General features: G+C 46.1%; 1 protein-coding gene and 1 long non-coding RNA gene across 2 annotated transcripts; one reads left to right on the top strand and one right to left on the bottom strand.

The window, feature by feature from the left end:
- Nucleotides 1–6,628: 6,628 nt before the first annotated feature.
- On the bottom strand, nucleotides 6,629–12,182 carry LOC128349941 (histone H3.3A). Its single transcript, XM_053307288.1, has 4 exons — nucleotides 12,030–12,182; nucleotides 10,334–10,488; nucleotides 9,245–9,398; nucleotides 6,629–7,278 (listed from the first exon to the last, which is right to left on the bottom strand). The coding sequence occupies exons 2-4, from the start codon at nucleotides 10,459–10,461 to the stop codon at nucleotides 7,150–7,152; spliced, it is 411 nt and encodes a 136-aa protein (XP_053163263.1). The 5' UTR covers nucleotides 10,462–10,488; nucleotides 12,030–12,182; the 3' UTR covers nucleotides 6,629–7,149.
- A 58-nt stretch (nucleotides 12,183–12,240) lies between these two features.
- LOC128349948 (uncharacterized) lies at nucleotides 12,241–15,534 on the top strand. The gene is made up of 2 exons (XR_008319082.1): nucleotides 12,241–15,077; nucleotides 15,172–15,534. It is a non-coding gene; the product is annotated as an uncharacterized LOC128349948 (long non-coding RNA).
- The last annotated feature ends 629 nt before the right edge of the window (nucleotides 15,535–16,163 follow it).

The raw sequence follows: 16,163 nt of genomic DNA on the forward strand, positions 1-16,163 counted from the left end.
CACTTACTGGATCAGGAGACATGGACTTAAACCAGATCCACATAGAGTGCAAATGCTGCCTGTCCACACCACGTTGCTTCCAGTGGGGTGCACATTGTCTGAAATCAGTGCAGTGCAGATTTTATTTATTTATTCATTCTTTCCTTCATTCGATTTCTATACCACCCATCCAAAAATGGCTCAGGGTGGTTTACACAGAGAAATAATAAATAAATAAGATAAATAAGACTAGCTGAACCCGCACAGAACATCTGTGCGGTAGTACACTGAGCATCCCCCCCTCTCCGCCCCAAACTTGCCCTCTCGCTTTCTGCCCCCAACTTGTCCTCTCGCTCGCGCTTTCTGCCCCCCAACTTGCCCTCTTGCTCACGCTCTCCCCGCAACTTGCCCTCTTGCTCACGCTCTCCCAACTTGCCCTCTCGCTCGTGATCTCCCTCCAACTTGCCCTCTTGCTCGCGATGTCTCCCCCAACTTGCCCTCTCGCTCGCGATCTCCTCCCCATCCCTCTTGCTCCCGCTCTCCTCCTCATCCCTCTCACTCCCGCTCTCCTCCTCACATCCCTCTTGCTTCCGTTCTCCCCCCACCCCACATCCCTCTCGTTCCCACTCCCCTGCACAACTTGGCCCTCATCCTTGGCCCATCGGTGGCGGCCACTTCCCCCCCACATCCCCCTCACTCATGCTCTTCCCCCCAAAAAAAGCTCGCTTCACTTGCTCTCCCCACAACTCGCTTCACTTGCTCTCCCCCCTGCCACTCAGCCCTCATCCTTGGTCCGCTGGCGGCTGCTTTCCTTTGGTCTGCTGGCAGCCAATCCCCTTCAGCCTGCTGGTGGCCCAGCAGCAGCTGCTTCTCCTCAGGCCACCGGCTGGCTTGGCAACAGCCGCCTCCTCAACCCGGGTCCACCACCACCACCACCTCCTCCTCCCTCCTGCCTCCTCCCTCCTGAGGCAGGTGGGGCTTCTCCCCTCCCTCCCCGCCAGACCGCTTCTCCCCCTGCTGCCACCGCACCTTCTCCTAAGCCCGCCCAAGGCCTCCTCCAGGGGGGCTGGGGCTTTGCTCGCCACCCAGCTCCCTCCCTCCCTGCCAGCCAGGCAGCCATTTTTGGGTGGCCGTGCTGCCGCCATGTCGCCTCCTAAGCCCGTTGTCTGTCCCAGCCTGAGCAGCAGCTCCACCCGCGCCTTTTCATTGGTCGTGGCTGCAGCGGGGGCGGGGCTTGCCAAACATCCCCACGCATCCCCACATAATTCTCTCCTCAGAGCATCAAATAGATAGATAGACTGCATTTGTACTCAGCTCAGCTGCACATCCACTTAGCCCTGCAGTCCTTTCAACTGGGAGAAGTCATTCCTTGCAGGGGATTCCCTCTCACACTTTAAAGAAGGGGTGCGGGGCGGGGGGGAGAGCTTAGGTAACATACTCTCAGAGCACCCCTTACAATTTAAAAGATCCTGTGGAGGTAAAATTAGGCTCAGAGGCAGCCCTTCTATGAGGCAAGGCCTTTCCTCAGGCAGCAGATTTCTGGGGTGCCAGTGAGGGGGCAAGATGGCCTCCTACTCCTGCTTTAAGAAAAGGGGGAAGGGGGTGTGCACAGGAAGGGGGGGCAGCATTTGGCACCTTGCCTCAGATGCCTAGAGGTCTTGAGCTGCCACCAGTGCTCCCTACAACAGGGATTCCCAGGTATTGTTTACAACTCCCATAATCCCCAGCCAAAGGTCATTGCAGCTGAGGATGATGGGAGTTGTAGTCAACATCTGGGAATCTGTTAAGGGAACACTGGCTGCCACTGTTCAGAGGGGCCACATGACTCCTCCCTCTCCTCATTGTTGAAAGTCTCTCCGCCCCACAACGTCCTCCGCATCCTCTGGTGAGGCAGAATAAATTAGTCTGAGCAGAGGTGTGCTCAAAGGGGCAGTTCCCTCGCACAGCTTTAGAGGTCATTTGGGGAGGTAGAATTGCCTCCCCCACCCCACCTGGATCTTTTAGTCTGTGTGGGAAACCGGTGGAAGGGAAGCTGGTGGCCAACTGCTCAGTTCCCTTCAGCCAGATTCCCAGTTTGGGCCAGTGAGCGCAAGGCCAAGCCAAACAAAGAGGCAAATTGGACTACTGCCCAAGATGCCAGCAATTACCAGGGGTGCTAAGCTCAAACTACTTCAATTCCTTGGAGAGAGCACTGGTGCCTGCACTTTTGGAGGAGGTGCACAAGAGGCAGCTAGCAGCTGGACTATCTGCTGCAGTTCAGGGGAAGGAGCCGGCACCCAGAGCCTTCTGATTTCTTTCATGTGCATGAATTGTTCTCTTTGTTAAGCAAGGTCTACCCTGGTTTGCATTTGGAGGGGTGACATGTGAGCATTGTCTGCTGTAAGATTTTCCTCCTAGAGCAGGCGTCCCCAAACTGCGGCCCTCCAGATGCTGAACTACAACTCCCAGCATCCCTAGACACAATTTTTTGTGGCTGGGTATGCTGGGAGTTGTAGTACAGCAACACCTGGAGGGCCGCAGTTTGGGGAAGCCTGTCTTAGAGGATGGGGTCAAAGTTCATTGCTGGGGCATCTGCACAGTGATGCTCAATCCCTGGCATCTCCAAGTAGGGCTGGGAGAAACTCCTGTCTGAAACCTTGGAGAGCCACTGCCAGTCAGTGTACTCTAGCCAGGGGCAGAGCCATCATTGAGCGAATGGGTTCAAAGAACCCAGGCCACCACCCCCAGGGGCTTTGACGTCTGGCTGACTTCAGATGTGGGAGGCATTATTTTGCATGGTCCTGCTTGGGAGGGAAACCACGCCCTCGCTTCTGGTGTCAGATGCATGGCTAGCCAGCCCGTGTCAGATGTGGGAGGTGGGGCCAGGGGCCGCGGCAGCACCGTCAGCTTCCCCTCTACCACTGACTCTAGCTATCTCCTCCCTTCTCTCACAGACAGGAAGAGGTGGGGTTAGTGGCTGTGTGTGGCACCACATCTGTTTGCTTTGGGGGGCACTTGGGTCCGTGTGGCACACACACAGAACACATACACACCCTGTGCCCGATTCTTTGTGTCACCTGACCTGGGGATTATGGGAGTTGTAGTCCAAAAGCAGTTGGATGATCAAAGCTGTGCAGCCCTGGTGCACAGACAATACTGAACTAGATGGACTAATGGTCGGACTCAGAAGAAGCCAGTTTCCTATGAGCTGTGAAGAGGAAAAAGTCAAGTGACACACATTAAACATGAGCATGACCAAACCGTAACCTGATCAAGTCGCAGAAATATGATGTCCTGCTACTAGCTTCTCATTATTTCTGGGGGTTGTCATTTAAAATCATCATGTTTAGTGTCTTGAACGGCACTACCCATTTGGATTAGAAAAGCAGGATTGAAATGGTTCTAAAAATGTTGCTGTGCTGCTCAGCATATGATAGAATGTGAAGGAGTGCCATTTTAATTTGCCGAGGGCATCCCAAAGACCTTCAGTTTGCTCTGGGTGAGGGTTTCCACCTGCATGCTGCTTCCTGCTGTCAACGTTAGCTGGCAACTTGATGGCAGTGCATGTGAAATATGCAGCCCTCTGTGTTCCCCTGCTGGCTTGGTGGTATGGGGGGGGGAGAAGATGGGTCTTTTAGGGAGAAAATGCAGGATTTTCCTGCATTCCTCAAGGGGCCCTTCCATCTATAATCACTCTCTCCGCCCTTTCTCTTCCCATGCCAGTACAGGAAACCCACTTTACCAATAGGAGAATGTGACTGCATTATCAAAGCAGAAAGGCAAGAATGTGGCTGTGATTGCCCCACAATACACCACGAGCAGTTCCAATCACCCCCATGGTGCTACCAGAAGCTGCCTTAATTCCTTCTAGCTTTTTGTCCTTCCACCCTACTTTCCTGCCCCTCACCCTCCCTATTCTCTGTGTAATCACTATCCCCTGCAGATGCTTAAATGCCATCTGGCACTCGCCTGGATACCAGTGGATATTGCATCTTTTGCAGAGAATTTAACCCCTTCTGAGAGCTTGCTCTCTGCTATGAGAGTCAGTTTAATGCCCAACTCAGAAGATGGCAGCTTTTTGGCAAAATTATCAGGTCACAAACATCACTGTCACATGGAGACTGATTTATCAGCACTTCCACCTCCATTATTTCAGTCTTATCTCCCGATTTCCCTACATAGGGAGTAGTGCATTCCTGTCTTGTGCTACTTGGCAAGCATCCATGTACCCATCTCTCTCACACTCTCACCAACCTCCTGACACCCAGTTGATCCGTATATTGGCAACCAGTCATGCTTTTAATAAAATTATCAGAGTTCCAAGGCTGAATGTCATCTTCCTCATGCTCTAGCAAGGACTTCTGTTCCCACATACTTCTCCCACCCACCCCCTGCCCCAGAGTGCAGCCTTTATTAATAGTATTAATACCCATCCATGGACATGTGAAAATAAGGCATAAACTATTACTCCTCATTTTCACTGGAAAGCTGAGTGATAGCTAGCTACCCTAGTAACAGAGCCCTAGTACCCTAGTAACAGAGCCCCTGGTGGCACAGTGGTAAAACTGCCGCCCTGTAACCAGAAGGTTACAAGTTCGATCCTGACCAGGGGCTCAAGGTTGACTCAGCCTTCCATACAAGTTCGATCCTGACCAGGGGCTCAAGGTTGACTCAGCCTTCCATCCTTCTGAGGTCAGTAAAATGAGTACCCAGAATGTTGGGGGCAATATGCTAAATCATTGTAAACCGCTTAGAGAGCTCCGGCTATAGAGCGGTATATAAATGTAAGTGCTATTGCTATCCTACTGATATGTGATATGTGAAGTGCTGAATGTTGCACTTCAGTGTTTAACTTGTTCTAACTTTAGACCTTAAGTAGATGCACACTTCTCTGGTGATCCACCATGGAGTTAAATGGGTCTGTGCTTCACTTTTTCCTCTTCTGGGGTATTGTACCACTTCTGTTCCTGGTCATGTCTGACCCATCCCCACCACTTGTATTGGAAGATAATGGCAACCAATAAGAGTCATTTCTGCAATAGAGTCTATTTCAAGCTGATATTGCTTCTCTGACTCCCCACCCAAACACAAACCAGTACTTAGCAGGCAGGAACAAACACATAGAGAATCAGCAATACATTATGGAGTCCGCAATGTCGATTTTTAGTGGCGTGGCAAGGACAGAAGACAAATCAGATGGGGATTATTTAAGAACTGAATGTTGCACTTCAGTGTTCTAACTTCAGGTTTTTATTAGAGGCCCTAAAGTAACATTTCTAGTGATCAGTGGTAAAATCTCTTAAAATCTGTATTTCTTAATACCTAAAAAGCAAGGTGCCATGCAAACATGAAACTAAGCACTATGTAAATTCGTCCTCTAACTTTTTATTTATAAAAGCAGCAACTGCCTGTTTTAATTTTTACTGCCAGAGTAGACAGACCTTGACACAACTTCCTTCTTAACCTCAAATGTGAAGGGTTCACTGAGAATTCAAGGTTTAATCCATAATTTAAACTCACTTTATAGTTTCCTGGAGTGACCTGTGATCCTTCCCATTTCTGGATTTTATTTTTCAAATGTGATCGGGGATGGGAAGATAATGTTTGAAAAATAAAATCCAGAAATGGAAAGGACTGGCTAATTCATTTTGGCTTCATTCTTAACCTTAAAAAAAGAAAAGGCATGTGTGTGTGTTTTGAATGTTAAGGATGAAGCCAAAATGAATTAGGAAAAAATGAGTTTGGGAACATCCCAAAATCCTCACCCAAGTTTGTACCCTAAACCCAATATTCCAAACTATTAATGCCACTGAATTTAGGGATTAAATAAACACAAGAGTATATTAAGACTCTGTGCCAACTGGAACAGAAGTCATATGCACCATTTGCAGTTCCTCAGCAAGTTCCCCATGTGACTCCTTTATAGTAAGTACACATTTCACCAATTACATTTGTTTCAGACATTTTATGTAAGTTTGTAGAAAGATTGTAACAGGAACCAACAAAAACATCCTCTCAGCCTGAGAAACTGACCTGACTACATGCACTATCTGCTGTGGATCACAGCTGTAAGCAAGAATGGCAAGAGAGAGGATACCTAGCAGTTGAGTGCCCAGATACACATTCAAGAAGAATTATTCAAAGTGCCACCTTTAGGGTTTTTCTTCCTACATGCATTTAAAAGACTTCAGATTCTCCCACACTACTCACAATGCGTAAGCTATTACTGTGCTTCTGGCCAATTCATGCAAGAAGCCTGTCACTTTTACAAGCTTGCAAATGGAAAAAGCAGACAGAACAACATGAATTAGCCTGAAAGATGGCCCATTTGCACAAGAAAAGGATTTCTACCAGGACAGAAACAGCAGTTGTGTATATAGCACCCGCTGTGGAGGTGCTAGTTTACACAAACAACATCCCCATATGTGCTGAAGTTTTCTACAGGTACATGAAGGGGCCTGTACATTTCATAGAGCTAATATGTGTGAATTAGCCTTTAGTAAGGGATTTCTGCCTATGTATGTTTGTCTCTTTTTCAAAAATATACTGGGAGGTTTTTAATCTAGTTCATAATTCAAGTCTCATCCATAGATGGATGTTTAATAAACTTCACCTGGTGCTTTCTAGCAGTCCAGCTGGCAGTGTTAACAAAATTATGACAAAAAGCAAATGTTATTTCATGTATTTTAATAGCAAACTTACAGGAACAGCACAGAAGACAGACAACATTAAAAACATGTACTTGCATGTAGGACAACTTAGTTAGAAAAGTATAGTGAATGGATGGAATCTACTGTATAATAAAAATGTTACAGACACCATATAGTTGCCATCAATAAGAAATTTACCTATCTTTTAAAAAAATCCAAATGCTGGCATTGTCCAGAAAAGTTTGACTGGCATATTTATAATTGTTATAAAGTTGAACTGCTGAAATTTGTTCACTGAAATGGTTTTTTGATAGCAATAATGCTTTATATGTCCCCACGTTTATATTAAAAATCCACACACAAATGAAAATGAAAAAGAGCTTGCCAATACCCGATTCTGTCCCCTATTTTTCCATTTGCAATCAAATACTTAGGTACCTTTTAACCCCATGGAAAAAAAAAATCTAACGTTCATTACTACCAATAACAGGAAGAAGAGATTTTATTTGTTTTGAGAATGACAAATCCATCTTAGTAGAATTTAAGCACGTTCTCCACGTATGCGGCGTGCTAGCTGGATATCTTTTGGCATGATTGTGACACGTTTGGCGTGGATAGCACACAGGTTGGTGTCTTCAAACAGGCCAACCAGGTAGGCTTCACTTGCCTCCTATTAAGAGAAAAAGAGTAGGGATTTAAACAATGGCACTCAGACCCTAAAACAAACATGCATATCTTTGAAATATTTCTCTTATGAAGTTTAGGGATCCACAAGAGTTAGCTTGCATATCTCTTATTTCAGAATAATTTTTGTGTACTTTAGCCCTTAGATCCCAAGCCTTTTAAGAAGGGCCCAGAGAATATAAGTATTTGTTGTCTAGGACACCCCTGATTGGTTCCATGCCTGGATCAGAAGTCAACATCCCTTGGCCATGTATTTTCTCCAATATTTTCTACCAGCACTTCGCTGACATTCATAAGACTCTCACAAAACCCTTACTGGATCCTGACCCACCACTTAGAATGGCTAAGGTATTGCCTCTTTTCAAAACAAGTGTGGCATTCTGATCACTATGTAACAGACCTATTTATTATTATTATTACTACATTTTATATCCCACTCTTCCTCCAAGGAGCCCAGAGTACTACATACTTAGGTTTCTCCTCACAACAACAACCCTGTGAAGTAGGTTAGGCTGAGAGTGACTGGCCCAGAGTCACCCAGCTAGTTTCATGGCTGAATGGGGATTTGAACTCGGGTCTCCCCGGTCCTAGTCCGGCACTCTAACCACTACTCCACACGGGCCTAATCCACAACTAAATAAAGAAGGAAATGTGTGGTGTTAGATCAGTAGTGCTTTGAGTTGTCAGAGATCCATGGAAGTTCATCAACATTTTTTAAGTGACCATAAAGCAATCCTTCATATATACATGTTATGTATGTTATATATACACACGTTGTATGTATATGTTGTATATATTTATATACAACTACAACTTGTAGGAATAACTACAGAAGAGACTCGGGGAAAAGCAGTGTTTGCTCTTCTAAACACAAACCACTCCATCATACTTGGAAATCACTGCCTAATACTATCGTACACTACTGAAGTTTTGCATTTCATTTGGGAACATAAAAATTGTTTTGCTGAATCAGACCAACATTCAGTCAATCCCGCATTCTGTCTTCAACAGCCAAGTTTACTAGGGGGCATTTTGGTATTGCAGCAATATCACACTCAGAAGTGTGCATTGCCCTCCTCCTCCTCCACCACCTATAGAGGATACACAACAGATTTGCCCCTCTCTTCTTACGCATGTATGGAAAGAGAAAGGTTACTTCATCTGTGGGCACTGCAATAAATGTCAACATAGCCAGAAGCTACCAAGTACTCTGAAACAGCACAATGTGGTTCATATTCTCAACATAACCAAATCCCTACTTGAAAAAATTCAAAGTTATTTTGGATACATCTTTAAGTAATAACCTAAGAAAATGCATTTTGAAAAATGTAGGATTAAATACATGATTTGGTTTGCAATGAAGTTTCTTTAAGAGACCTCTATTGAAATCCTGATGTTCCTACAGTTCAGCTTCCATGGCAAGCAATTTTTTTACTTTAGGAAGCCAATTACTTTGGAAGCATTAAATGCTGGCAGTTATCAGCTCGCCTACAAACACATGGATGCTTACTTCTGAAACCCACCAATCATGTGGAATTTTGACTGACCATAGAAACAGCTCAGCCAATAACATGAGTGTATGGAAATAACCAATCACATACTCTCTCACGTAGGAACAGCAGAGCACCGTCAATGGCTGCATTCTAGAAAAGGCTTTGTGTGTCATTCGTGTTAGTAAAACTGTACCCAAACATGTCCTGCATAAGACAGTAGTAAATTAAGTAGTCAAATTATTGTTTTAACATAAGATTTGCTTCCAAGCATCTTTCCCCCAAAGCCTGATAAAATGCATATAACTTATATGAAAGCTTTAGGCAAAAAAAAAAAAATTGTTGACAAGCACTGGAATGAGAACATGTCCGATAATTCATTCGTTCAGACATGGTATGAGAGTATCTGAGAGAATATCATTTGGGGGGTGGTGGTGTTTAAATTGCAGTTTATGTTTTTACCTGCAAAGCACCAATAGCTGCGCTCTGGAAACGCAGATCTGTTTTGAAGTCCTGAGCAATTTCACGCACCAGGCGCTGAAAAGGAAGTTTGCGGATCAGAAGTTCGGTTGACTTCTGATAACGCCTGATTTCACGAAGAGCCACAGTACCTGGCCTTTGGAGGAAAAAGAAAACAGGAAGACAAAATATTACGTTTTCCTCATCACTTTGAAAAACTGGCATCGAAAGCCTGTGCGACCATTAATTTAAAAGATAAAAGTATACAAGTACATCCTGTGTAAGATCAACTTCTACAAGTAAAGTAAGAGCCTGGTGATAGAACTCTAATAGGTTTCAAAGGACACTCTAATAGGTTTCTCTAATAGGTTTCAAAGGACAGAATGACAGTCACCAGTGCAGAAATCAGATTATAGTTATCAATACATATTCTGTTCTCTCTCCTCCTCAAGGTATGAATACTGTAAGTGTTGTTAACAGTACATTAACATGTTAATGTACTGTTACATTAATTACCAGAAAGTTATGTCAATTGCAGTTTACACTTCTACATTTTTTTTAAATAAATTAAGTGTAAAACTTACTATTTACCTTCAGGCAGCCACTGCCCTCTAGTGGTGAACTCTGTGAATTACACCACCTTTATATTAACATCTAAGAATCTAAATTAAATAAATGAAAAATGATCAGGCCTATACAAGTTTGAAATTTACTAGCCTTCCTACAATACCCTAATTTATCAGCAGTCATCATAAATGCAATTTGACTATAGAACAAGATATTTTTTTTTAAAGACTAGAATTTTCAGATTTTATCTTAAATATAATCTGGTCAATAAAATAAATCTATTACTATTATAAACATTCTATAGGATTTTAGAGATGTTCAAAATAATTATACATTGGACATAAAGTGTGTGAAGTCAGATGAAGAAACAACAGGATCCTTGCTAAAGTGATCTTGATTCCATATTAAAAGAACAAAGAGAAGGCATAAATTTCCTCAAAGCAAAAAAGTTCTGCTCCAATAAACATTTCCGCATTGTTAAGGGACCATTACATCACAACACTTTGTTTCCGATCATTTCTGTACCTGTAGCGATGAGGTTTCTTGACCCCACCAGTAGAGGGCGCACTCTTGCGAGCGGCTTTTGTTGCGAGCTGCTTCCTAGGCGCCTTCCCACCAGTGGATTTACGGGCAGTTTGCTTAGTACGAGCCATGTTCCCGCGAACTTCTCTTCCTTACACCTATCGGCAAGAAATCACCCACGCGATCACCATACCGTAGCAAGGCAACCACTACAGACGTCTCCCGAAAATAAAATAAATTTAAATTTAATGCCTTACAGACTTCGGATGTTCACAATAACCAAAACCTTAAGCGATAAAAAAAGACTGCAGATCCACATCTCCAGTACTAAGCAGAACAGACTTCTCCGACTAGGAGAGACTCCAATAACTTGCTACACAAAAAGAGCCTCCCAAGTACTGAATTGGATGGCAAAACGGCCCGGGGTGGGGGAGACCCCCCGTGTTCGAATGCACTGAACAGTAAAATAAATGCCTAAGTTTTTAGTAGATTACCAATAGAGCCCTTGCCCAGGGCTTAAAACGGGAACGATGCAGCAGCCCAGCGACTAGAGAGGGCGATTCAAACACAACACAGAACAAACGGCTCTTCGCCCCCTCTGCCGTCCGCTAAAAAGTGCCAATAATTGCTAAAAACGCCGGGAGACATGCGGCTGATTTATAGCTTGCGTTGAGCAAAAAAACGGGGGGAGAAATCCGCTTTAACACAGAAACCAAAACAGAGGGAAGAGCCGACTAAAAGCCTCCTAAGTGCTCTCCTGCAAAGCAGCCCCAGCTCCCATAAGCTCCGTCGCGCCGGTCAAGGCAAGCAAACGGAAGCCGCGGACACGTCGGGTCTTACTCTCCAAAAAAAGAAGCGGGGGAGACCCGAGCCAGGTTTCCAGGGCGAGAAGCAGCGAACTTTTGGGGGGCCAGTTTCCCCGGCGCCGCCTGCTCTGCCTGCGCCAGGGCCCTTCCGAAGGCAGCCTGGCTCCCAAGCGCCTCTCACAGGCAAACTCATCCCCAACAAAATGGAAACAATCACGAAATGCAGCCCTAGTCCTCTTGCAGGCAGAAGGGAAAGGGAGAGAAATAAGAAAGCAGAAACACAGAATTCCAAAAAAATCCCCCAGAAGCTTCCAGCTCGGTGGGACCCGACAGGCTACGGGATAGGGGAAAAGTTTGTACTCCGAACCCCCCCAAATCTCATCGGGTTTGGATCGTTTCCTGGGCACATTTCTGCCCTTTTTATTGTTTTTATGCAATAGGGAAAAAATATGGTCGGTGACCAGAGAAAAGAGACAAGATGGTGAAGCTCAGCAACAACTGTGGGGAGCAGGGGAAGGCAGGCGAGTTTCCCTGGGCTGGCAACTGGCTCCAGTTTCCAGCCGCTTCCTAGCTCCGATCTAGGGCGAGGATGGGCTGAAGGGGTAGGTGAGGGGCTGGGGAGGCGGATAGCGAGGGTTTGGGGTGGGGGCGAGGGCAGTAGAGGGGAGCAAGGACCGAGCGAAGTGGGGCCGGGGGGTGCCGAGAGAAGGAGCAGCCCAAGCGCCTTGGCTGTGCTCAGGAAGGTGGCGAGAGAAAGGGGCACTCCGGTTCCCGCGGCCCCCCAAGCAGCTCTTCCTGGCCCCCAGAAGTTTGCCAGGAAGCTTAGAGGGCGGCTCAGGGGGGTCCCCGGCCAGGCTGGGGAGGGCTCGGGGGGTCCAGCGAGGAAGACTTACCCCCCTTCCGCCTAGGCTGAGCGCGGCTGCCGAGCAGGCAAGGAAGAGCGAGGAGGCGCTAAAGCTGCTGCGGGCGACGGCGGCTGAGAGCACAATTGAAAGATGGCTGACTCGTGAGGGCCGTCTCCGCTGCTTAGCCACGCCCCGTGCCCGCCCGGGCCACGCCCCCTCACGCCGGCCCGCCAATGGCGCACAATGGAGGGAAGGCGAAGCCACGCCCAAGCCTTCCTGCCTGCCTACTCTCGGCCGCTTCTGTGTGTACAAACACAAAAGACACGCCGCGCGCGCCAGGGAGAGAGAGGGATTCCCCCTTGCCCTCTCTCCTCCCTCCCTCCCCCCGCCGGGAAGTCCGGCACGAGGTCCGATTCAACGGTCCGGCGGGAGCAGCCCCAACGGCCAAGCAGCGGCGCGAGGTCAGGCCAACGGCTTCTTGCGTCCCACCCCAGTTCGGAGTTCTTTCTGCGCCGTGGAGGGAGATGGGCGCCCGCCAGCCTCGCACCTTCCTCCCAGCTGGGCCCCCCAAATAGGGTGGCAAGCAAAGAGGGCCCTGAGCGCAAGTCCGAGAGACTTCGGGATGGTTCACACATGCACGTGTGTCTCTTCCTGGGTGCCTGAAAAGCAACAAGGCGTGATGCCAGCACGAATGGACGAGCCACCACAGAAGCAACCCCAAAGGGACTAGCCATAAACGCTGTCCCTCGTCGAAGTGGTGCGGTGTGTGTTTGTGTAACAAAGTGTTGACCAAAGAGGAACGTGATGTGAATTAAGATGAAGGTGGAAAGTAGGGAAGGGTTTTTTTAAGGCCTTTAAAAGTGTGACATATGATAGTACCAAAAGACAGAAATTTCATATTACATCCTCACATTACTTCAACCCTTTCTTATGCTGTCTACTGATTCAACACGTGGTGAAGCATCGAGGGATGTGCATGCATGTGTGAACTGGCCAGCAGGTCTAGATTCAGTTTTTTTCTTCACAGATTTTCTATGTTGCCTTCAGTAAGATACACTAAAGCTTAAACCATTTGCTGATTTCTTCTGGCACTACAACTCAAGTGATTGTTTCTTCAAAAATTGCCAACTTACTCTCTTTATGTTCAATTGCCTGTCTGTAAAATGATACTGATACTTCCTGATCTTCTGAATATTATAAAGATGGTAAGAGTGCTGATATTAAGGCTAAATATGAAAAAGTAAGATCTACTGAAGGGAATTAAAATATCAGTGCACAAAGTCTGTGCACTCTGGTACAAGATCAGAAGACACCTTCTGCTGAGATTTGTGAAAGCTACAATCAAGCCAAAGCTGCCTCTAGGTTCTGGCAACCCCTGATGGTGGACCCTCAACTTTCCTCTAATACATACATTGTCATGCAACACATGCTTATTCAAACTAAGACAGGTTGGGGATTTTTGAAACTACAATTGCTCCAGAGACTGAGTGATGGTCAGAAGCACTTTTCAGTAGCTTCACCCAATTCTCTGCTTTAGAGCTGACAGCATTGCTTTCTTGACTTCAGCATTTTGAGACTAGACTACTGTCATGAGCTCTCCATTTATTTATTTATTTATTGTTACATTTTTATACCACCTTTCATTCTCAAGGCAGTTTACAAAACATTTAAAACGATTGATTGATTGCATGAGTACCGTCAAGTCAGTATCAACTCTTAGTGACCACATAGATTCTCTTCAGGATGATCTGTCTTCAACTTGGCCATTAAGGTCTCTCAGCGGTGCATTCATTGCTGTCATAATTGTTGTAAAAGAATATAAGACTATAAAACAGTTACACAATAATAATATTAAACTGGAATATAAAAATACAAATCTAATTACAAGTTTAAAAATGTATACAATAGGAGCATAAAAAACAGATCAGCAACAACAATGCTCATATAAAAGCCTGGGTAAAAAGCCAAGATTTGACTTGCTATCTAAAAGCTGTGGAGAATTTGTCATTCCTCCAGACTTTGGCATTCCCCCAGACTTTGGAATGCTACCGGGAGAGCATTCCAAAGTCTGGAGGTAATAATTGAGAAAGCCCTGTCCCATGTGCATGGCAACTGAGCCTCCCTCATTAAGAACATAAGAACAGCCCTGCTGGATCAGGCCCAAGGCCCATCTAGTCCAGCATCCTGTTTCACATAGTGGCCCACCAGATGCCACTGGGAGCCTACAGGCATGAGTTGAGGGCATGCCCCCTCACTTGCCATTACTCCCCTGCAACTGGTATTCAGAGGCATCCTGCCTCTGAGGCTGGAGGTGGACTATAGCCCTCAGACTAGTAGCTGTTGATAGACCCCTCCTCCATGAAGTTATTCAAACTCTACTTAAAGCCATCCAGGTTGTTGGCTGTCACCACATCTTGTACAGAATTCCACAAATTGATTATGTGTTGTGTGAAAAAGTACTTCCGTTCGTTGGTCCTAAATTTCCTGGCAATCAATTTAATGGGTTGACCAGTGGTTCTAGTGTTATGTGAGAAGGAGAAAAAAAATCTCACTTTCTCCTCACCATGCATGATTTTATAGACATTGTCAGCATGCGGAGCAGAGCTCCCTCCAATGACTTCATGTCAGGGGCCCGCTGAAGACCCCCTGGGCCTACTCAGTGCTGGGAGCGGAACGGCATCTTCTGATGCCCCTGTTGAGCCTCCCCTGGAGCCCCTCGCCAGAGCAGGCAACTCCTCCGCCAACCAAGAAGAGACCGACTGGCCTTCGTGACCTGTATTTACTTAAGCTATGTTTTGGTTCCACATTGTATTTGTATAATTGGGAATTTAAAAGGGACAAAAGGTCCATGACTTTTTTGGAAGCTTAGCATTGCTGTTTCCTCACACACGCACATGAATATAATTGGTCATTTAGACGAGATTGGATAATGAAGCATATCCCTTTTGATCAAAGGGGAGTGAAAACATTTGGCAGACGCTGTAGGATATATTAAGCGTTATCTGTACCATTTGAAGCCAGTACAACTTGGTACTCAGTAGGATTTCTAATTCAGAAACCACTGGCAAGTGCAGTGTCACTTCAGAAGAAATAAATGTGAGTAATAACTTAAAATTTCTAACCCTTTGATTTAATACTATTTGTTGAAGGTATTTTTGTTAAAATGACATATGTATTATTGTGTATTCAGCTCACTTCTCCTGAGGAAGTCCTGCTCAAGCAGGAGGAAACAGGTTAAAATTACCTAGGATACCTCTTGGGTAATACTTGGACAAAGAGCATCCATCAGAAGGAGCAATGGTTCTGGAAGATATTTGAGTAACTTGTGGAGTTACAACCAGAACAAGAACCAACCTAAGAAAAGTAAAGATCTGGAAGAACTATATATCCACATGCATAAGGACTATGGACACAATTTGACCTTCAGCTACACTTTTTGGGATCTAGAACATAGGCTATTTCTTTGTAATTGTGTGCTTCATAACATATGTTTATTTATCCTTTGTGTGTGTGGGAATAGACTCTCTACACGGTATATATATTTTCTAGTATATGTTTTGTTTCTTGGTCCGTATCCTCCTTGTTTTCACTTCGTGACCAGACAGCTTTTTGTCGTCTGGAAAAGACAAGATCTCGCGAGATGTGGTTTCTGCCTCACGAGATCCGGTTTCTGCCTCGCGAGATCCTGTATTGAACTACCGTGAGACTATGGAGTCTTGTGGGAGTTCCAACAGGACTGTGAGATTTTGCACGCACATATAGGCTGACTGGCCTATGATGAGGGGCCAGAGACGCGAGGGCCAGGGGTGTAGTTATAATTGAGTGAATGGGTTCAAAGAACCCAGGTCCCCAGCTCCTGAGGGGCCCCCCAGCTCCACCCCTCCCTATTTTCTTCATTATCTCCCTCACTCTAAGGGGCTGGCGGGGAGAGGGGCTAACACAGGCCCCCTGTCTCCCCTAGCTACGCCCCTGGTAAGGGCTGCCCGGCTGAGGAGAGCACGAGGAGCTAGAAGCCTGCCTTTGGGGCGCAGTGTCTGACGGCCTGTGAAGGGAACAGGCAGCAGAAGGAAACTACCCAGGTGGCTTGACTCTGAGGCCAGACCTGCCCTGCCACCTAGGGGTGCTATGCCCCGCCCAAGCCCAAGACCTTACACCTCATCAAGTGGGCAGAAGCCCTTGGGA

The sequence above is a fragment of the Hemicordylus capensis genome, chromosome 1 (genome assembly GCF_027244095.1).
Source record: "Hemicordylus capensis ecotype Gifberg chromosome 1, rHemCap1.1.pri, whole genome shotgun sequence".
NCBI lineage: Eukaryota > Metazoa > Chordata > Lepidosauria > Squamata > Cordylidae > Hemicordylus > Hemicordylus capensis.

Bases quoted from the DNA above. Each gene is read 5' to 3' on its own strand.
- LOC128349941 (XM_053307288.1), bottom strand. From the start codon at position 10,461: ATGGCTCGTACTAAGCAAACTGCCCGTAAATCCACTGGTGGGAAGGCG. The intron at 9,399-10,333 runs GTACAGAAATGA...TTTCCTCCAAAG, and splicing joins AAGAAACCTCATCGCTACAG to GCCAGGTACTGTGGCTCTTC. The intron at 7,279-9,244 runs GTAAAAACATAA...TTCTCTTAATAG, and splicing joins CAGCTATTGGTGCTTTGCAG to GAGGCAAGTGAAGCCTACCT.